The 21,449-nt window shown below is 36.8% G+C and overlaps 5 protein-coding genes across 5 annotated transcripts; 1 reads left to right on the forward strand and 4 right to left on the reverse strand.

Moving 5' to 3' along the window:
* Nucleotides 1-140: 140 nt before the first annotated feature.
* On the forward strand, nucleotides 141-3,821 carry MONOS_14813 (uncharacterized protein). The gene has a single exon (XM_067867646.1). The coding sequence runs from the start codon at nucleotides 197-199 to the stop codon at nucleotides 2,897-2,899; it is 2,703 nt and encodes a 900-aa protein (XP_067721568.1). The 5' UTR covers nucleotides 141-196; the 3' UTR covers nucleotides 2,900-3,821.
* Nucleotides 3,822-3,922: 101 nt separating this feature from the next.
* On the reverse strand, nucleotides 3,923-5,794 carry MONOS_14812 (putative tRNA methyltransferase 10; the record flags this gene model as incomplete). The annotated part of the gene is made up of 5 exons (XM_067867645.1): nucleotides 3,923-4,567; nucleotides 4,824-4,929; nucleotides 4,982-5,144; nucleotides 5,203-5,482; nucleotides 5,578-5,794. The coding sequence occupies 5 exons, from the start codon at nucleotides 5,792-5,794 to the stop codon at nucleotides 4,173-4,175; spliced, it is 1,161 nt and encodes a 386-aa protein (XP_067721569.1). The 3' UTR covers nucleotides 3,923-4,172.
* A 2,658-nt stretch (nucleotides 5,795-8,452) lies between these two features.
* Nucleotides 8,453-9,931, reverse strand: MONOS_13337 (putative 60S ribosomal protein L9-1). The gene is made up of 4 exons (XM_067866030.1): nucleotides 9,853-9,931; nucleotides 9,581-9,783; nucleotides 9,310-9,523; nucleotides 8,453-9,106 (listed from the first exon to the last, which is right to left on the reverse strand). Exons 1-4 carry the CDS (start codon nucleotides 9,896-9,898, stop codon nucleotides 9,009-9,011), a joined length of 561 nt encoding a protein of 186 aa, XP_067721570.1. The 5' UTR covers nucleotides 9,899-9,931; the 3' UTR covers nucleotides 8,453-9,008.
* Nucleotides 9,932-11,900: 1,969 nt separating this feature from the next.
* On the reverse strand, nucleotides 11,901-12,819 carry MONOS_13338 (uncharacterized protein; the record flags this gene model as incomplete). The annotated part of the gene is made up of 2 exons (XM_067866031.1): nucleotides 11,901-11,961; nucleotides 12,026-12,819. The coding sequence occupies 2 exons, from the start codon at nucleotides 12,817-12,819 to the stop codon at nucleotides 11,901-11,903; spliced, it is 855 nt and encodes a 284-aa protein (XP_067721571.1).
* Nucleotides 12,820-13,245: 426 nt separating this feature from the next.
* On the reverse strand, nucleotides 13,246-21,205 carry MONOS_13339 (putative 5'-3' exoribonuclease 2; the record flags this gene model as incomplete). The annotated part of the gene is made up of 5 exons (XM_067866032.1): nucleotides 13,246-19,524; nucleotides 19,627-20,320; nucleotides 20,462-20,721; nucleotides 20,773-20,906; nucleotides 21,033-21,205. 5 exons carry the CDS (start codon nucleotides 21,203-21,205, stop codon nucleotides 13,322-13,324), a joined length of 7,464 nt encoding a protein of 2,487 aa, XP_067721572.1. The 3' UTR covers nucleotides 13,246-13,321.
* Between the last annotated feature and the right edge of the window lie 244 nt (nucleotides 21,206-21,449).

Genomic DNA, 21,449 nt, shown 5'->3' on the forward strand with positions numbered 1-21,449 from the left:
TCAGAAAAATAATTTAACGATTGCAGTTAAAGTTTAAAACAAATTATTGATATTTTCATCAAAGCGAATATTCTGCCCCACATGTCATCTTGAAAAAAAGTTTTTTATGATTTAGATCGTTGATTTTTTTGATAAATATTTTGAAGAAACGATTTTTTTCCAATTTATTTATTGAAGTCATATATAAAATGCGTTAATGCAGCAATCACATCAATTAATAGTTCAAAATAAAAATAAAAGTGATGAAAATCCTGTTTATATAAAAACGACTTCTCCATTTTTATGTGTTGATCAAAACACTGTATCAAAAGAAGATTCACAAACAACAGAAAGAATTTCAAACGATACTGCAAATGATTACAAAGGGTCACTTGTTTTTCCTGAGAAATACTCAATTGATCGAAATCGTCCGCTCCCGATAACTTCGCGTTCTCTCCCTCCTTCAGCAAAAGAATCATATTTTAATGCGGATTCAATTATTCAACATCATCAAGCTGAATTGCCATCTTTTCGCTTTAATCAAGAAGAAATAAATTGTACTTTAAAATCTGCGATTGTTGGTTTCTCATCTTATGATGAGTGTTACGTACCTCCTAAATATAAACATTCTGTTCCAGGTATTTCTTTACATATTCGCAAGCAGTATACGCCGTCAATTCAATCGGTAAGAGTTAAAGATGATGATTTTTCTTTATTGGTTCGACATAATAATTCTCAGACTGAACGAATTCGCAAGCAATCGCCTCCAGATAGTGAAAACGCAAAGAAAATAGATGGTGGAAAATTTTCTGAAAACTCAAGTTTCAATTCTTCTTCTCAAAGAAAAATTGACAATCACACAAGGATTGCTTCATCAAAGAATTCTTCTTCTCATTCAAATCAAAACTCTACGAAACAATCTTCTAATTTGACTATTACTCCTCTCAAAAACAATGCAACGGAACTTTATGAAAAACAAAACGACATGCAAACTACTGAAGTACAAAGCTGTATTACGCCTGAAAAAACTGAATCACCAGTTGATAAATGTAATGAAAGAACAATAGAAAATTTACAAATATCTTCCAAAGAAAAATCGTACGTTTTGGCAGTGCCAAAAACAATTTCATTGGACCAAAGCGAAACAGATACTCAAATGACAGATCGTCAACGTCTGCCTCCTCAAGCAATCAAGCATAACAGTTCTTCTTCTATCGACACATTATTAAATTATCCTCCTCTGGAGAAAGTGCCAATCACTCATACCTCGTCCTATCTTCTACCTGCACCGTCCTCGTCTGCTTATCAGCCATCCACACAACTGCCGCCGCGCCAGCTGCTTTCACGGCTTCCTCCGATGCTCACAACTTCGACACTCCTCCAACAGTCTGATAATCAATGTGAACAAAATGAATGTAATACCCCTGCAAAAAAGCTGTTAGATGTTTCTTCATCATTTTCTTCTTCCTCTTCTTCTTCCTCCTCCTCCTCAATGTCTTCTTTCGCAAGATCTCCACCTGATATTCCAGTCTGCGAGCAGAGAGCTCTTTCTGCCTTTTCAACTGTTCCTGTTATTACTCATTCATTTTCTTCACGTCAAATTCAAAGTGTTTCAAGTAGAGAAAAGAGAAAAGAACACCCAATTGTTAGATCAAATGAAAGACAAATAAATGAATCAGAAAAAGAAACAGGAAAAGGATCAACAGAAGTTGAGGATCAAAACACTAATGAAAAAGATGAAAGTGTTGTAAAAAAAGAAATAGCATCCAATAACAAGAAAGATGGTATGGCGTCAGTGCATTCATCTGCATCTTCCCAATCATCCTTGCCAGCACCAGAGTTCACCCCACCTTCTTTGCAATCACCATCACCACCTCCTTCCCCTTTGCCCTCTCCTATGACTTCATCGTCTCCATCGCCAATGCCCTCATATTCCCCTTCTTGTTTGGAACCATCCTCATCTCGTTCGCCTCTTCCTCGTCGGAACTGCCTTCCTCCTCTTCCTTCGCTTGTTTCTCAAACACTCGAAATTCCTGCCACTGAGTCAACTTTGATTGCACACTCATCTGTTTTGTCGCCTGTTCTGTCACCTTCCTTGTGCAACCAACAAGAAACTGAGCGAAGTTACTCTGAAAGGAGTCATTCTGAAGTTTCTTCTGCTCATGTTTCCTCTTCTTCTTCCTCGTCATCGTCTTTCTCCTCGTCATCATCATCATCTTCTTCTTCTTCTTCTTCTTCTTCTTCCACTGCATCTGCAACTACTTCTTCAGCAAATCAGCAGTTTGAGATACCCACCATCACACTCACAAACCCCATTCGTTCTCAAAGACTTTTCAAGGCTCGCTACAAGCTTTCTCAACACAGCACTGCTGCTCCTTCATTCAGAAGCAAACTTTCTTCTTTGAATGACTTTGACAAATATTCCTCTGTCATTTCTTCTTCTTCTGACGCTGCTGCTGCTGCTGCTTCATTTGTTTCTGCCTCTTACAAGCCGAGTGCTGCTCACTCACAACGATCCACTTCGTTTTCTGTGTTTTCTTCGAAGCGCTCAAATAAATCGCATACCAAATCTTCTCCTGTCGCAGCCCGCAATGCATATTCTGTCTCTTCTCTGCAGAAAAACAGCTCAGTCGAGTTTTCTGACAGGTCTTCAGAACCTTCTCTGATGCTTTCTGGAAAGACAATTTCGCAATCTTCTTCCTCTTCCTCTTCCTCTTCCTTTTCCTCTTCCTCTTCCTCTTCCTTTTCCTCTTCCTCTTCCTCTTCCTCTTCCTCTTCCTCTTCCTCTTCCTCTTCCTCTTCCTCTTCCTCTTCCTCTTCCTCTTCCTCTTCCTCTTCCTCTTCCTCTTCCTCTTCCTCTTCCTCTTCCTCTTCCTCTTCCTCTTCCTCTTCCTCTTCCTCTTCTTTTCCTTGCAGGTAATCTGCTGTCAAGAAACAAGTGAAATCAGAGAAACAGATTAATTATTTGAAATTCAAATAGATGTTCGCAATATTTATTCCCATTCAATTTCTGTTAGCTTTTTTTTTAATAGCATCTTTTTGGTCTCTTTATTTAAATGATGCTTCTTTCACTGAAATTTGTTCGTGTAAGCAATGTGAATGGTTAATCACACATTCTGTCTCTCTGAATGAACCTCTTTATATTTCTTTTCTCTTCATTGCAAAAGAGACAAAATATCATCGAGATGATGAAGTGTTGAGATTAATGTTATAAGTAATGATGAATTTTTTAGTGAGTTATTATTCATGTGATCATTTCCTCTTAAAGTGGTTCTGAATTCTTTCAATAATTATTGAATGCTTATGTTTGTTATTACAACAAATGGAATACTGTTATTTGTGTGTATGTGTTACAATTATATTTAAAAGGCTGTTGCTATTGAATCACATCGTGAATAATTGTTGCTTATCTCTCAATTTTTCTGCAATTTTTATTTATAACTAATGATGAAAATCTGATTCATTGTTGATGTGCTTTGCTCCACAAATAAGTGTTAGTCAATGCACATGTTTTTAATTATGATTTAAGAGTTGCTTTTTTTTTATTATTGTTATTTTCTCTTGAAGTTGTTGTTTTTTATAAGTTGTGATTGAATAGATCTGCTTTTGTGACGATTAAAAGCGTATAATTTTCTCACTGTTTTGAACAGCTTTTTCACTATCCAAAGTCAATTTTGGCTTTCGTTTTCTTTTTTTTTTCCTTTTTCATTTAACAGCACTGCAATTAATTCTGTTGTTTGTGATGTTTTTCATGATTTATATCTTTTATTCTGTTTTACTTAGCATCAACAAATTCATTTCATTATTAAAACATAAAGAAAAAAGAGAGAGAAATATTTGCCAAGCAAAAATGGTTTTTATTTAAAATGGCTTTTTTATTTTTTTTTAATAACAAATTTCACTTTCGAGAAGATGATTCAATGAAATAACAGAGAAAAGCTTATTTTTTTCTCAACAATTCTTTCTTCTTTGGCTGAAATGTGATTTGCTGAAAATAAAAGGTATTCAACTTTGTAACTCAAATGATCTTTCTTTGAGTAATATTGACTATCAAACTATCTTTCGAGAGCAAAGCTGCCTAACATACACGATTTATTTGCGGTTAAATTTTCTGAAAAGAAGTGTAATTCAAAAAGTTTTTAAAAGAAGAGGAGGAAAAAAGTTAGAAGAAATAGAAAAATAGTATTTTGGAGTTATTGAGAAGTAGATGAAGGAGATGGATCTTTCTCCATATCAATTGCAGGTTCAATCTGTGGAGCAACTGCAGAAGAAGTATAAGATGGCTCCTGAGAAGTGGATGATGGAATCGGAGAAGTGGAAGATGGTTCTGGGGAAGTGGAAGAAGAAGATGACGAGGAAGGTAAAGTGGATGAAGAGGGTGAAATATCGATTGATGAAGATGATGTTGATGATGATGAAGGAGATTCTTTGCTCTCTTCGTCTTGTTTGTCTACGAAGTTGCAACTGGATGGCAGTAAATGTGCATATTCTGGTTTCACCCTCTTGACTATGCGCGGAGGTAATGCAGCTGCCAAAGCCTTGACCCAGTTGCCTTCATTGGCCACATATGCCACAAGAAGCTCAAACACTGATCATACAGAAAGCAGAAAATCATGTAGCAATAATAATAATAAATGAAATACGGTATCAAAGCAATTATGAAATATGATAATGCAAATTGAAATAGTTGGAAAAACACAAAATTTTGGAAAAAAGTGAAAAACACGCAAAAGAATCACAGAAAATGTTTTTATAGAATTTGAAAGAAGATGAAAAACGGTAAAAAATGTGAGGATTGGTTAGGCATTAATAATTTAAGATAAATCAATGAATGTGCAATGTACCATGATTCACGGAAAGAACATCTCTCTGCTTCAATTCAAAATATTTCTTTATTGGCAATGACCCTGTTTTAATTCCATATGTTGTTGAATCTGCAAAGGTTCGCCCCTGTAAAATAATCAGTTGTTATATAACAACAAGTATAAATAAAAATCAGTACCTTCAAACGATTATGATCAACCATTCCTCCGATTATGTAAACTTCATTTGGATCAAATTGGACAATTTCATTTGGTGAATCTGACGTTAAATATACAATTTTGTCTTTATCAAACACATCAATAAACGATTCTTTGTGTTTCAAAATATTCCAAGTTTGAAAGCTTTTATATCAAAGTCAAATAATCCAGAACGTTAAATAAATGAAGAAATTTTCAAAACCCAGTAAGCTTTTCAATGTATTCCTCAATATTTCCTTTAAAACTGGTAAGATGCAATTGCAATGGTTTGTCTGCTCTTTTATTTGTTCCGTAGCAAAAATTTATTTGGCTTCTAAGACTTGCAAGCTCTTGTTCAGTTTGCATATCTGCATATGACAAATCTAATGCAACAGTTAATGTTCCTGTTGGAATAATCTTTCTTTTAGAAAGAAATAGAGCACGCGCTTCTTTTCGTTTAGCGCATTTCTCCAATGTTCTTTGCTTCAAAATTTCAAGTTCCTCTGTTTTTGGAAAATTAAATGAAAGAAAAAAATGAATCAGAAAAAATTATGATAATTATTATTTTTTGAAACTATAATATACGTAATATTAATACCTGGAGTCATGTTTGATCTTCGCTCTTCTCTCAATTTCTTTCGTAAATTCATTTTTTCTTCTCTTCTTTCTTTTTGTATTGCTGCTCGACGCTCTAATTTTGCAAGTTTCTTTCGCTGATTCTTTGATAAAACTTTATCAAGTCCAGAGACTTTACTATCGCTTTCCTTATCCTTAATCATTGCAAGAGGCTGAATTGAGGATTCATCTGTTGACATTTTTTTATTATTTACTTATTGATCAAAAACTTTTCTATTAGAATGATAAAATGAAATTCAACATAATGAAATTCTTTGTTTATAATATCATAATTAATGTTTATAACAGTATTGATAATAACAATTATTAGTTTTGAATTGGACAGAAAAGTGAAATGATTTCTTCAACATTTTTTCATACGAAAGAAAAGAAATTCAAAAATGATTCAACAAATAGAGACGAAGAATTTGATATGGATCAAAATCAAAATTATAAATTTGTTTTTGTTTGCATAAGTTTTTTCATAATTTTGGCAGAGGTTCACGTCGGAGTGGATGTTTGATTCTATTTCACTTTCTTCACTAAAATAATTTAACATTGAAAAAGTTATATGTGCGATTCTTTTTGAAATTATAATATTCTTCGGATAATTTTTTTTTCAAATGTTATATCTCTTCAAAGAGGAATTATTCATTTGAAAGAAAAGAAGCATTATACAGTCTAAACCGGATATAATCACGTCGAATATTATCACATTCGTTTATTGTCACATTTTTCGATGCACCGACTTTTTTTGCTTGTTTTTCATTCATTTTTCATCGTATATGGATGATTCTTTTTGAAAAGTCACAAATGTTTAATTTCCAAATAAATCAAAATTTTCATATTTTGCTAAATATTTTGTGAACAAATATCAAACTTAACTTAAATGGAATCCATTACTTGAAAATGCTATTTCAAACATTCTTTAGGAGATTTGTGAGCTGAAACAGAAATTTGAGCAATATATGAAACTTTTGATTTATTTGAAAATTAAACATTTGTGACTTTTCAAAAAGAATCACCCATATAATCACAGAGCTGCAAATATATAATCACGTTTTTTTTTATTATGGGTGATTTTTTCATTGAAAAATCAATTTTGTGATAAGGAATTTCTATTATTTGATATTTCAAAAATGTGCTTAAATAAGCTCAAATAATATGTACAAATGAAAAAAATTAATTTCGCGAGTGAAAAATGCGTTTTTATGAAGAATTTTCAAAAAACAAAAATGTGACACATAAAAAATTTATTTATTTAGAGAATTTTATTATTTTCTGTGTAAAGCATCATCGTATATAATCACAATCAGATATAGTCACAAAAAGTTTTGCAAAAACCGATGTGATTATATCCGGTTTCGACTGTAATTGTTTGCAATCCTGATATATAAGATTTTTTCTTAAAAATGTCTTTTTTGAAAGGAGTTCAAATGTTTCAGTGCTCATTTATCAACATTCAAAGTGAATTCTGAAAACCGAAATAATAGATTGAAAAAATATGATATCAAAAAGAATCACCCATATTTAATATCGAAAATTCATTAATCATCAAAACTTTTGAAATTTTTTTCAAATTTCAGACTCATATCAGTTGTTTTTCTTTAAGTGAATGATGGGAGAAATTTGTCAATTTCAATTTGAAAAATATTTTTTGATGATTTTTTGGTGTTTGATTGTGTGAAACAGCGTAAATTGGATAAAACTGAATTATAATAAAACTCTTCACATTTGTTCAGGGGATTATTAGGAATTTATGCAATAAACAAAAGTGATAGGATAGTTCATGATCTTGTTTTGTGCACAAAAAAACAGATATCAATCTTATCTGTTTGAAACGAAATGATTTGAATTTCATTTATTGCATTTGAATCTGATAAAATAAAGCTCTTTCAATCTTCAAAATGAAAAAAGAATCGATGGATATCATTCAAGATTATCAAAAACAGTGGCTTTATATAGAAGATAAGCATTCTCAATGTATTAACATTCGTTATGACCAACATGAATATCAAATTTTTTCCCTTCAATTATCACTTTAATCAAAATTTGAAGTTTATAAACTTCTTTTTCGGATTGCACAGTTTGTGCAAAAAATACCGGACATCGCACAAAATACCGGACAAGATCGATATCTCAATAACAGCAAAATGAATAATTCTGACAATTTTCCTCAAAATATATCTCATCAATGAAAACTCACATGATAAACAAGACTTTCAAAATATCTTCATTGGCACTCAGAAATATCAATTTTTTAAATATCTGAGAAATAAAATTTTGAGTCTCTCCAAAATTTCTATAATAATTTTTTTCTGAACATAAACAAGGAAGTTTTGAAAGTCTCGTTTATCAATTGAGTTTGTATTGATGGGGTATATTTTGAGAAAAATCATCAGAATTATTCATCTTGCGGTTGTTGAGAAATCGATCTTGTCCAGCATTTTTTGCGCAAACTGTATTTAGAGTTCAACGATCTTGAATAAAACTTCTTCGATGCTGAATAATTATTGGTATATAATAACTTTCATATAAGGCGGACACTTTCCTAATTGCACGACAGAAGCCTTTTCTTAATAGCTTATGAACGTAGAATTTCGATTTTCTCTCACATCATTCGTTTGGTGAATATGACAACATGAAGCATTTCAAATGATGTGGTAAAGAATCGAGATTCTACCTACATAAGCTGCAGAGAAAAGGCTTCTGTCTGGACATTAGGAAAGTGTGCACCCAACATGAAAGTTTCTATGATGACTTCAAAAATAATCACCCAAATACATTCACAATTTTTTATAACGCAAAAGAAATATTTCTACGAACGTGATGATTCAAATAACAAAAAAACTTCGAATAAATCAAGATTTGATGGTTATTTCATTGTTGACTTGGAAATTTGATTTTAATTCAAAATTTGAAGATTTTGATAACAAAGTGAGCTCAATTGATTCTGAAAATCATTTTAGAAAGACAGAAAATAATGAACCTTTTTCTACTTTCTGTTGAAACGAAATCACATATCTACATATTAGATGTTCTAGAAATAACAAAGTTCAAAAATTTCTTTTTCTTTTTCTTAATAACTTTCCCACTTATTTTTATGTTTCATATTTTAATAAAGTCAAGAGAAAGTAACTTTTGAATAGGTCCATAAAGCCCAATCCTTCTCTCTTTTTTTTATTTTCGTTTCTTTCTTTCTTTTTTTTTAAAGAAATAATTTCTATCAAAAATATGCTCACTTCCTTCCTTATTCCTCAATCCGTGCTGCTCGAATGAATAAAACGTATTCACACATACATTATAAAAATCATCATTTTCAAATCCATTTACCCACCAATCAGTTAACTTTAAAAGTCATTTATATTTTGTGAAATACAACACTGTGAAAAAACATTAAAAATATTTGAATTTTTATTCTGATATTGAGTTTTTCTCGCTGACATAGATACCATCCAAGAAGAAACGGATATCCTTGTTTTTCACAAGAATGCTTTGATGAATTTGAGCAGCTGCAAGTTCAAAACATTTCACACACACACACACACACACACACACACACACACACACACACACACACACACACACACACACACACACACACACACACACACACACACACACACACACACACACACACACACACACACACAAAATAACACAATTATGACAAAAAAGCATAACGAAATTTGTTAAACAATCAAAAATAACAAACCTGACATTCCAACCAATTCATTGTCAATTCCTTCAAGAACAATTTCATCTTTCACTCCAGTTGACCTGTATGCTGTGACACCTTCAGGAAGATTGATGATACGAGCACGTTTCTCTCCCAAAAAGTTTCTCACTTCGACAGTTTTCTTATCATCAGAAACAACCATCATAATTGGGAAATGGGCATAAGCAGCACGCATCTTATATTGGAATCCCTAAAAATAAATATATTTTTTTAAAGAAAGAGATAAATTTTGATAAAGTATTCACACCTTTGTAACACCTTGAATCATGTTGTTGATCTTTGTGTAAACTGTGCGAACAAGAGCGCATTGTCTTCTGTTACCGCTCCAGTATGCAATTGTAACTTTTCTTCCTTTACGTGTCAAATCAACTGGGATATGTGAAAAAGACTTCTTGATGACTCCACGAGGTCCTGTCACACGAACCTGTCTGCAATGTACTTCAACTTTCACTAAACGACGAAATATCAAAAATTGAAACAATAAATTAAATGGAAAAAATGAAAAATGTACTACAGAACCTCCACGTGGAACTGATATCGTTTCAACTTGATGGATTGTCTTCATTTTGCGTTATTTTCACTTTCGCTGGAGGAAGCTGCGGAATTATGAAATAAAAATATTATGGGACAAAAAACAAAAAAAAATGATGAACACATACGTTGAAATGCTTTCAAACAAAATTGTGATTGTGAGCTGAAGTTGATATTTTATCATGTGGCTGGAAATTATGATGATATTGTTTCTTCTTTATTTTTTGGATTCAACGAAAACATTGGATATAATAAGATGAAAAGTGTTTATTTTCAAAGAAAAATTTTTTCATACCAAGCTTTGAATGCGTTCTTTGGTACTAGAGAAAGTGAGAAAGAAAAAGCTTTAAGCAGATAAAAAAAGTTTAAGCGACAATTTCGATTAAAGAAAAGAACAGAAGAGCAGAATATTTTTCTGTTCCGTTAGTTCATTCAATTATCAACGGATTGAGCGTACTAAAACGAAATATGAATTGGACATAAATGAATGAAATTTTTTAAAGAAATTATTTTATGTTTCAAAAATTTGAAAATTTGCTTCATAAGAAATTTCGAAATATGCTTGACGAATGAACTCAACAACAATGGACAAATCATTCAAATTTCATTCACAGACCGTGGTAGACCGCTTACTAACTGTTAAAAAGGTACAATAAAGAAAAGCATCAGAATTCAAATATATTTTTGAATAATTTCTATGTGATAAGTGAGAAAAAATCGAGCTCTTCTTTCCCAGCAAATTTTTCTTTGTATAATTCCGAAGTTAAACAAGTTATTTTTGAGTCTTCAGATAAATGAAATAGTCTTTAACGTAAAATTTTTTATTTAAGACAAAAAAAAAAAAGGTCAAAAGTGTTCTTGCGTCTGATGGTGAAATGAGAAGCTGGATAAATAAATTTGATATTGAGAAAAACGTAAGACATTAATTCAAAATAACAAATCTTTTGTGTAAAAAATCTGAATAAGATATTTAATGGCAATAAGGATTTTGAATAATTTCTCAATTCTCAATCAAAGATGCATAGACTCAGCATATTCATAAAGAAAATGCTCGTTGAAAAAGGCTCTAAGATGGCACAATCTGCTTTTTCGATTCAATGAGTAATTATCCATAAATCCATCAACGAAGCTCATTAGCAAAACGAAACAAAAAAAGATTCATAAAAAAAAAAAAAACGAATGTCAAAATGCGACAGATGGTTCAAAAATGCAAGAAAATGCACTCACTTTCACAGCTACAATTTTGATAGGTCATGAATCAATCATAATGCAAGAACACACAACATCGTATGAATACAACAAAAAAGTAGACTTGAACTTATTTTAAAAGACATATCAATACAACCAAAATATCTTTCTTAAAAAAAACGAAATTCATCTTTCAACATAAAAATATGCATAACAAAAAAAACTTGTTTATGAATGTAAATAAAGAAAATATAACTAGATATAGATAAATAGAACATCAGAGGTTTCAAAAAAAACTCAAACGGTGCATTTATGAGTCAAAAACTTTCAAATTATTTTTTTTAAAAAAAATTGATACAAAAACAATCAATTTCAGAAATACGAAAAAAATAGCTCAAATGGTTATAAAAAAGAGGCAAAACGTGAAAGAAAAAAAAAAAAAAATAGATTTCAAAACTTTCGAAAGGCAATTATCATTACCAAATCATAAAAATAAAAAAAGAATTCAAAACGGAAATAAATCGAAAATCCGTCTGAAAAACAATATTTCCAGACTTGGCTCAGGCACATAAGAAAGTTCTAAATTTCTTTTTAAAAATGAAGAAAATTGACAAATGTAATGAAATGAAATGATTGCACTAGACAAAATGGATCAAATAAAGACAAAGCATGCAATAAATAAAGCAAAATGGACAACACATTAAAACTATAATACTCAAAATGTCATTAAAAATTGAACATAAAAAAATAAAATTAAAGTTAAAGAAATGAATTGAATGAAAGCTAACAAAAACAAAATTAAAAAAACAATTAAACGCACTCTTCTAAACGAAATGTCAACAGTGAATTCAGTGTTGTGGCTGCTGAATTGTAATTTTCAGAACTGATAACACAGTTAAAAGAAAGCGCCTTAAAAAAGGATAACTCAGATACAAAGAAATGTGAAAGAGGAATCTTAAAAAGATCTGCCCACCATTTATTGCAAGCTGGCGTATCTGTACTCATTTTATGAGCAATAACAATTGCAATCAATAAAGACATTGGTGCGAATGGTGGAGTGAAAAGTTGTCTGCTAACTGATGATGAGCCACTAATTGCTCTATCGAGAAGGCAAATCCCATGAATTATTTCAGATTCAAGTATGTCCCCATGAGAAACTAATGCTTGCAATATAGATTCAAATCCAGTTGATAAAGTTTTAGCTTGCTTTCGAGTTTCTTTGTCCAAGGGAATATTATATGGAAAAGAATATGGCTCGCTCCTTTCGCGTTGGTGAAGTCCACAACCAAGATACGGAATAATAAGCTTTTGCCATCCGTACTTCCTTTGTGAATCTTCAATTATCTTTCCTTCAGCTCTTTCACGGGCAAAGATTGAGGAGAAAGAAAAATAAACTGAAAGTGGTTTTACAAAGGAAGTGTGCAAAATAGTCGTCGCTAGCATCGGTGAAGGAAATTTTCGATGAGCTCTTGGATGAGTTTGCGAATGTGTTGAATGTACTGCATTATATTTTGAAGGAAATTGGTAATCTGCTGCACCTTTTTGGAGCAAAGAATTTGTCGAAGCACCTTCGACGCTCTGTTCTTTCCTTTCCAAAGCAGGCAAACAGTTAGCGGATGCACTTGAAATTGGTGACTGGACGATTACACAGCTTGACGTATGAAGGTTGGGAAGAGAAGAATGCTTTTCAATAACAGTTTCGGGTACGTGAAGTGATTTAACAGTAGATGCATGTATGGTTATGGCTGATATACATATTGCGGTCATTAGAGTTTTTGTTTCTTTGAACAAAATTGAGAGATCTTAACCCAACATAAAGCAGAAAAAGTCAAAATAGGAAAAACATTCGTGTTGTTTATTTTTTATATTGGGTTAAATTATGAAGACCTTTTTTCAGCCTTGTTCCGATTAGTCACAATGTTTTAAGAAAAATCTGCATTTGCTTTTCATATCTTTGTGAATATTTTTATTATCCCCCAACATCATTTCAGGAGTTAATCAATTTGCTAAGAATTATGATGTCGAAAATAGACTTTTATAACTTAATAAAAATGTACGTATCAACAAAATATTTTCATTCTATTGATGGATCAATACTGACAATGAAACTGAAGATTCCCTTTAAATCCATTTATTAATTCTTTCTTTCTTTCTTTCTTTCTTTTTAATTTTTGATTCAATTTTGAAACAATCACAGAAAGAAAAATATATGTATTAACTTTTCTATGAATTGAAGTGGCGTTAACACAACAAAAAACACTTATTTAGTTCACCTTCCCAACATCCGCAGCAGCTGAGCTCTTATCTCGTCTGCAGTCAGCTGTGAAGCCGGCTGAGCAGGCTGTGCGTTTTGCAGCTGGGCAGATGCGGAATAAGAAGGAGGCAAAGAAGATGTTGCTGTGGTTGGATATGGAGAAGAAGAGGAAGAGAAGGAAGAAGGAGAAGAAGAGGGAGAAGTGTATTGAGAGATAGGAGTAATTGCTGCTGATGCTGCTGCTGGGCGTGGAGGTGGAGGAGGAAGAGGGCGAGAAGGAGCAAAAGCTGATGGGGCTGGTCCAACAGCACGAGAAGAAGACATTTGATATGCTGAGCTTGGAAGAGAAGCAGAAGCAGAATTAGCAATAGAATTGATGCTCATATTAGAATTGGGATGAGGATTAGAGCTGGGCATAGGTCTTTGAGAAGAGGCAGCAGCAGCGGCAGAGCTGATTTTGGCAAGAATTGCTTTGATTTGCTCTTCCTTCGACAGTTCAGAGGGAGAAGGAGGAGAAACAGAGTGGGAAGAATACATTTCGTGTGGACGGGAGTCGCTTCTGTACAGCTGGGATGGAATGGAAGGAGGAGGGTAAGGAGAATGAGGGGCAGCAGAAGGAGAAGGGAAAGAAGAAGAAGAAGAAGATGATGATGATGATGAGAGAGGGAGAGGCTCAGAAGAGAGAGAAGGAGGAAGAGGAGGAGAGGAGCGGTATGGCTGCTGATAAGGCAGAGAAGGAGAATGACGCAGTGGCTGTGCAGATGGAAGAGAAGGGTGTTGAGGATAAGGCTCAAATGAAGAGTCAGGGAGAGGTGACGTGTAGCTGTGGGGTGGCTGCATTGCTGGTGGATAGAAAGAAGAAGAATCAGATGGATAAGACTGATTGCGTGTATCAACATAATCATAAGGCATGTCTGGCTGCTGATAAGGGCGTGTGGAATATGGAAGCAGCTGAGGTTGTGTATAAGGCAGATGATATGGCTGTGAAAGTGGCAGCGCTGAAGGCGGCTGCTGTTGCTGAATCATCTGTGCTTCATTCCACATGTTCTGAGGCGCTCCTATCCTCCACCCACTTCCGGTGTCTTCTGATACTTCCCTCATCTCTCTCACATCTCTCATCTCCCTCTCTCTCATCTGTCTCCAGTCATCTCTCCCTCTTTCCTCTCCTCTCCTCCACCCTCCTTCTCTCCTCTCATACTCCACTCCCCATCGGCCATCCATCTCTCTGTCTCTCTCTCTATCTCTATCCCTTTCTCCTCTTCTTCCCCACTCTCTTTCTCTCATTCTGCCTCTGTCTCTGAACCTCTCGTTGGGAGAACACACTTCTCCTCCTCCTCTTCTCTGTCTGTAATCTCTCTCTCTGAATCCTTCTCTATCATTGCTGCTCCCTCTCTCATTCATCCACATCCTTTCTCTCCTTCTGTCTCCTTCAACATATCTTTCTCTATCTCTTTCTCTTTCTCTCTCTTCATATCCCTCCCTCTCACTCTCCCTCTCTCTAAACCTTTCTCTTTCTCTATCTCTTTCTCTTTCTCTCTCCTTCATCCTCTCCCACTCATTCTCCTTCTCCTTCCTCGTTGCCTCGTCTCTGATCCCCAAATGCATCTGTATCCCTCTCGCCAGCGGCTGAATGTCTCTCTTCCCTGCTCTTTCCTGATAGCCCTGCTGATTCTGCCCAGAATACCTTTGGTTCATCATCATCATCTGCTGTTGCTGCTGTTGTTGTTGATAGCGTGAATGAGGATACGAAGCATTCATTTGATATCCCTCGTCTCTGCTTGGATAGCGGGAGGATGAGTCAGAAGAAGAGCGATAGGGCGAGCCTCGAGGTGATTGGGAGTGTGAGTAGTTGGAAGAGTCTGGATAATGCGATGATTGATTATTGTAGTTATTGTAGTTATTATAATATCCATCATTCCCACCACTTCCTCCTCCTCCTCCTCCTCCACTGAAGTTGCCCTTGTATCTGTCATTGCCCTGCCTTTCCAAATTCTTCTGCTGCGTGGCCACAGCATATGAATAGTAAGGTATCCCGTTCCTCACGCCGTGCCCTCTCCTCTCGTTCCATCCTTCTCCCCACTTGCTGTGGAACAAGATGCGGCTGTGGTGCAACGTCGGCTCTGAACAGCCAAATAGCAGACTCGACCGATGCTGCTGCCTTGTGGATGCACCTGAAGCACGCTGCCAGCTGTCTGAATGAGAAGAAGAAGAAGAAGAAGAAGAAGAAAACGATCCATTTGTGCTGAAAGAGAAAGAAGCCATGTCGCCCGGCTTGCACGATGCACCAGGCACTTCCCAAGGGCGCCTCAGCTCTTCTCGCCAGATGACAGCCACGACACGCTGAGTGGATGAGGCGATGCTGTGGCAGCGGGTGAGGTCGCAGGAAGGGATGGGCATGCTGGGAACAATGCGGGTGCAGTAGAGGAGGCAGAGGGGGAGAGAAGAAGAGGAGGAGGAGGAGGAAGAAGATAACAATGGTTGTGAATGAAGCAGCTGTTGCTTCTTCTGTTCTTCTTCTTCTTCTTCGAGTTCTGCTTTTGCTTTCTCCAGTTCTTCCAATGTGACAAAATCTGCTTCCATTGCTGAGTCATATTTGGGTTCTTCTGTGTTATTTGTACTGTCTGAATGATTGGATGGATCAGAGGAGGAGGAGGAAGAAGAAGAGGAAGAAGAAGTTGTATTTTCTTCTGATGCTGTTTGTTTTAAAGGTTCAGGTATATCTTTGTTCTCTGATGAATCACTTTTATTGGCATCGCTATTATTACTCTTATTGCTGTCATCGCCTTCACGATCGTCTTTGTTATGATTATTGTTATTGTTATCATTACCAAAACTCGGAGGCGGAGGCAGAGGGAATATAAATCCAGATGTTTGCGTAAAGTCCTGTCTCAGATGAACAAGATTGGAAAAGTTCACTTTGGAGTTGACTAATGATGCTTCACTTATTTCTTTTCCACATGCTTCAAATTTATCATCATTTTTATCTTCTTTTTTCTGTTCTCCTTCTTTCTCTCCTTCTTTTTCCCCTTCCTTTTCTTCTTTCTTTTCATTCTCTTCCTTCTTCTCTTCTTCTTTCTCTTCCTTCTTCTCTTTTCCCATCATTTCCTCCTTCATCTCCATCTCCTTCGGCAAATAGCACTCCATACACACCCTCCCCAACATCTCATACCTCTCCCTCTCTTCCTCTGTTGGCTCATAATACTCCACATCCCCTTTCCCTTTCCCTTTCCCACTCCCTTTCTGTCCATTCATATTCCCTTTCCCATCCTCAACTCCTCCTTTCCCTCTCTCTCTGTCCCTCTCCACACGCACAAACAACATCGTGTCTTCAATGCTATTCCTCCTCTGCTCTTCCCTCGTCATCCTCTTTCCTCTCCCTCTCCTTATCACAATCTGCGTCTTGTCTGTATACGCATTCTGCTCCACAACTGCAATTTTTTTACCATCTCTTCCTTCATCCCCCTCATCAGTTTCTTCAATCCCCAGCTCTTTCTTCTCTCTCTCTTCCTCCTCTTTCGTCATCAGCCCTCCTCCAACATATCTCCCTTCTTCTACCAGCTGCACCATCGCCTTCAGCACTTCTTCATCCACAAACGGAAGAATAACCACGGCCTGCCACGCAAACCGCTTCCCATTCAGATCCATCTGAAATGAAGAGGGATAAAACGTGCAGAAGATGTGCACAAGCGCTGAAAGAGAACCACGCGTCATAATTTGTGTGCTCGCCTGCTTAATTGGAGTTATTTTACTGTTTTCTTCTTTCTCTTCCTCTTCCTCCTTCTCATCCTCTTCATATTTTGTCACATCGAAATGCTCCGCCCTCAGTTCCCCCAGCGATGCGGCTAACACAAGTGGCTGGTATGCCTTTGGGATGCAATGGCGTGAGGGTGCCGGCAGAACAGCAAGCAGCTGCAGGAGAGAAGTGAATGGCTTGTGAAGGAGCCAGTTCTTCTTGTTGGGAGGCGGGTCAGAGCAGATGGTGGAGAAGAGGGTGTGCTCTTTTGTGGATGAGGAATTGGAAGAAGAAGAGGATGATGACGAAGCATCTTTCTTTATAGTGCTATCTCCATTCATCTCCACAAAATACTGCCAATCTTCTCCTTTCTCTCCTCCGCTGCTTCCGCTCCACTCGTCATTCATCCTAATCTCCTCCTCATTGCTCCCATCCCCCCTTTCCCACTCCTTCTCCTTCTCTTTCTCCTCGTCCTCCACAATCATCTTCACCACCATCGCCAGATCCGACGCAAAGCACGCATAGTGCTTCGAATAGAACCAGCCCCAGTCCAGCACGCCTCTGTAGTAATACCACAGCGTCCACGTCAGCCCGTTCAGATACGACAACGCGGCTTCTGCCTGTTTTTGCTTCGAGAAAGGGCCCATTCCGCTCTTCGAGTTGTAATAGCGCTCTTTCCACCCACTCTGCCACAGGCGCACGCCATCCGCACTGTCACGCAGATGTGCCTCATCTGACTCTTCAAGGGCAGACAGCTGGGCGAAGGTGAGGGGGAGAGAGGAGGAAGAGGAGGAAGAGGAAGAAGAGGAAGAGGAAGATGATGATGAAGTAGCAGAAGTTGATGATGATGATGATGAAGCAGAAGGAGAAGCAGAAGGAGAAGGCTGAAGAGTGTTAGCAATAGACACTTTCTTTGTGAATGCAGAAGATGAGAACACAGTTGGAAATAAAGAAACAGCATCAGGCGAAGCAGCAGGCGTTGCAAAGGGTGACATTTCCACATCACTCAAAATGTCTTCCTCTTCATCGTCAACTTCAATGGCAGACGCCAAAAGAGAAGGAGTTGCAACTTCTTCTTCTTCTTCTTCCTCTTCTGCTGCTACTGATGATACTGGTGCCTCTCCTTCTGCAACTGCAATTTCTCCTTCCTTCTTTCCTTCTCCAATATTCTTGCTTTCTTCTTCACTTTTCTCTTCTTTTGTATCATTTTTTTCTTCTTCCACCCAATTTTTCGGAATTTGCTTAACTTTCCCTGTTTCTCCCTGAACTTCCACAACATTCATTTCTTTGATTGATTCTTCTTCTTCCTTCGCCTTTTCCTTCTCTTCTTCTTTTCCTTCTTTTTCTCCATCCTTTTTTTCACTTTTATTTTCCTTTTTGCCTTTTTCCTCTTCATTTTGAATGTTTCCTTCATCGTCTTCCTCTTCTGCTGCATTCCCAACCAATCTTCGTCTTTTTGAGAGGAGTTGAGCCTTCATCCTCTGCGCTGCTTCTATATTTTTGTTCGTTTTGACTGCTTTCAATTCATCTTTCTCTTTCTCTTCTTTAACTTCTTTCTCTTCTTTCTCTTCTTTCTTGTCATTCTGTTCAATACAATCATTTTGTTGTTGCTGTTGTTGCTTCAGTAAAGATTCACTTGACTTGTCTTCTTCTTCTCCTTCTTTCAATGAATCCTTCACATCAGTTTCAGATCCAGAAAGAGAAGTGAACGGAGGCAGAATTTCAGGTGGAACACTTTTAACCTCATTTTCTTTTGAAGAAGAAGAAGAAGAAGAAGAAGCTGATGATGATGAAAGATTAGATTCCCCTGCTGGTTTCAGCGGCTCATTGAAATGAGGAACTGGCTGTTTCTCTGTTTGAGACTCCTTTTTGACTGATTTATCAGCCTGTGTTTGTGTGCCTTCTCCTTCATATGATTGAGAGATGTCATAAAATGGAGAAGATTCGAGTGTTGAAGGCGCAGATGGTTCTGACACATTCTCAGCCACTCCATCAGCCGCCCCCGTCAATGGCATATTATACCTCCCTCCTCTTCCACCACCACCACCTCCTCTTCCCCCTCCTCTTCCCCCTCCTCTCCCTCTTCCTCTTCCCCTCTGGCTCCATGTCTGATATCCGTTGAACCCTTTTTCTCCCAGTTCTCGCTGCAGCTCCTCCATCTCCTTCTCCTCCTCCATCTGCCACAGCGTCAGCTCCTGCTTCTCCCTCCACTCTCCTTCTTCACTCAGAAGATACTGCTCCTCCCTCAATTCCTTCGCCCTCCTCTCTTTTTCTTTCCTCTCCTGCGCCTCATACTCATTCGCCAGATACATCTGCGTCTTCCTCTTCATTTCTCTCTCTGCTTTCCTCGCTTCTCTGTCTCTTTTGCGATACTCCAGCTCTTTCAGCCGCCGCAGCCGGAACACCTCGTCTTCGTGTGCCCCAAGCTCCACCACAAACGGAAGCAGGCCGTGGTAGTTCAGCACACCTGCATCAGTCAAATACTCTGCAGATGAATTTTTTTGGGGTGCAATTAAAAAAAGAAATTGAATGAAAGAAATTGAAAATTCAATAAAATCTTATTTTTTTTTCAATGAAAATTACAGACCATCATTATACTTCATGATAGACTTGTACATCTGGATGAGTGCATCAATGGCGTGTTCTCTGATGTCCAGCGAAGGCAGACACGGCAGGAAATCGTTCCCGACAAAGAAGCACAAGAACACAAAATCATCCACAACCCTCTCAAAATCCCTCGGATACGCCGGCGCATATTGCGAATTGGGGGACAGCTGCCGCGGCTCGTGCTCTGGCTGGAGGAGAGGGCGGAACTCGAAGCGAAGATAATCGCGAAGGATGGGGATGTGCAGGAACTGCAGCGGCTTCGTCATCATGCTGCACTCCCTCACTTTCTTCACGGCCTCTGCAGACATCTCCATTCCGGTGTCTGTGATGATAATCGCACTCTTCTGCTCAGACTTCGCTGAATCGCTCTCTACCTCGCTGCTCTGCTCTTCACTCGCTTTTTCTCCTTCTCCATCTCCACCGCCTTCGCTCTTCCCACCAGCTGTATTCGGTCCACTTGTCGGGCCTCTTGTATCTACAAGCTCGTCCCTCAGCACAAAAAAATGTGGCTCGTGTGTTGCCAGTGACAGCATAATCAGATCAGCATCGAGTCCGTAGATGCAGTGGTGCGTGTTTGGGTCGTAGCCTTCGTCGAACCGCTGCGAGCGGATGTAGTTCATAATCTTGTGCTCTCCTTCTCCTGGAACACTGCCGGGTGAAAGAAATACTCGAAGCTAAATATTAATAGAAGATTGCATAAGTATATTTTGTACAGAACAAAGGAATAGAGTAAATTGTCCAGATGTAATTATAGATGAATGAAAATATAAAGATTAGTTTGAAACTTTATTTTATTTTTAAAAAATATCTCAAACATTCTTCCATCCAGGTTCAGTATTTAATCGTTCAATAACGTAATATTTCAAGAAAACTGTAACTTTATCCATAAAAGGAGTTCCTGGTGTAATTGCATTTGAATCCCATGAAATTTTCTTTCTTGGATCTTCAACCAATGGAGCCAAGGCAGTATCTTTCGTCAATTCGTCGTATTTTCTGACTGCTTCTTCTTTTTCCCATGCTGATCGAAAACGACGAGAACGTTGCTGATTAATTTTTGCACGAGGTGCGACTCCATCTTTTTATGAAACAATTTCAAAATAGCTCAAAAAAATATCTCGAAGCAAACCAACAGCAAGAAATAACACTTTTCGCGGACGAATGATCATCATAAGTCTATCAATGAATTTAAAAACTAAAACAAGCATGTCCTCTTCTGTTTCTGGTGGGTCTTCTCCCTCTGGATGAGAGCAATTGTGAACACTTTAATAATTGCGTAAAAAACAATCAATATGACATAAATATATTTTCACAAAATAGAATAGTATTACATTCAAAGAAGAAAAGTGCTTTAATTTCGTCTTCATTTCGAATAAACGGTAATCAAACATGTTATTCATATCAAGATATAAATTATCAAATTCAATTCCATTTGGATTTGCTTCTGTCATATCAGGCGGAACTTCTTGTCCATCAACGATAACTGGAGGTAGTTCAACTGCGTATGTTATGCAATTACCCCATTTCCTCTGCAACCACCTGAAAAAGCTTGGAACACCCATCTCTAACACTACTGATGGGACAGGATCCTCATTATTGCAAAAAATGCAAATATGGACGATGCAGTTGTTCCATTCATATTTGGGATTAAAACTGCGCTTGAAAAAGAATGCCCATTAGCAAATTTTTGACATTTTATTTGCTCCGTTTTACAGGATTGCGGAAGTTGTAGCTTAAAAATAACATATTTTTCTTTTTAAAAAATATTATTATTTGATTTTGTATGTTTTTTAGATTCATAATATC

Source organism: Monocercomonoides exilis (genome assembly GCF_001643675.1).
Source record: "Monocercomonoides exilis strain PA203 chromosome Unknown scaffold46-794033, whole genome shotgun sequence".
NCBI classification, from domain to species: domain Eukaryota; phylum Preaxostyla; order Oxymonadida; family Polymastigidae; genus Monocercomonoides; species Monocercomonoides exilis.

Coding starts and splice junctions, on each gene's coding strand:
- MONOS_14813 (XM_067867646.1), top strand. CDS start 197: ATGCAGCAATCACATCAATTAATAGTTCAAAATAAAAATAAAAGTGAT.
- MONOS_13337 (XM_067866030.1), bottom strand. CDS start 9,898: ATGAAGACAATCCATCAAGTTGAAACGATATCAGTTCCACGTGGAG. Junction 9,784..9,852: donor GATATCAGTTCCACGTGGAG/GTTCTGTAGTAC, acceptor TTCGTCGTTTAG/TGAAAGTTGAAGTACATTGC. Junction 9,107..9,309: donor TGAATTGGTTGGAATGTCAG/GTTTGTTATTTT, acceptor TTGAACTTGCAG/CTGCTCAAATTCATCAAAGC.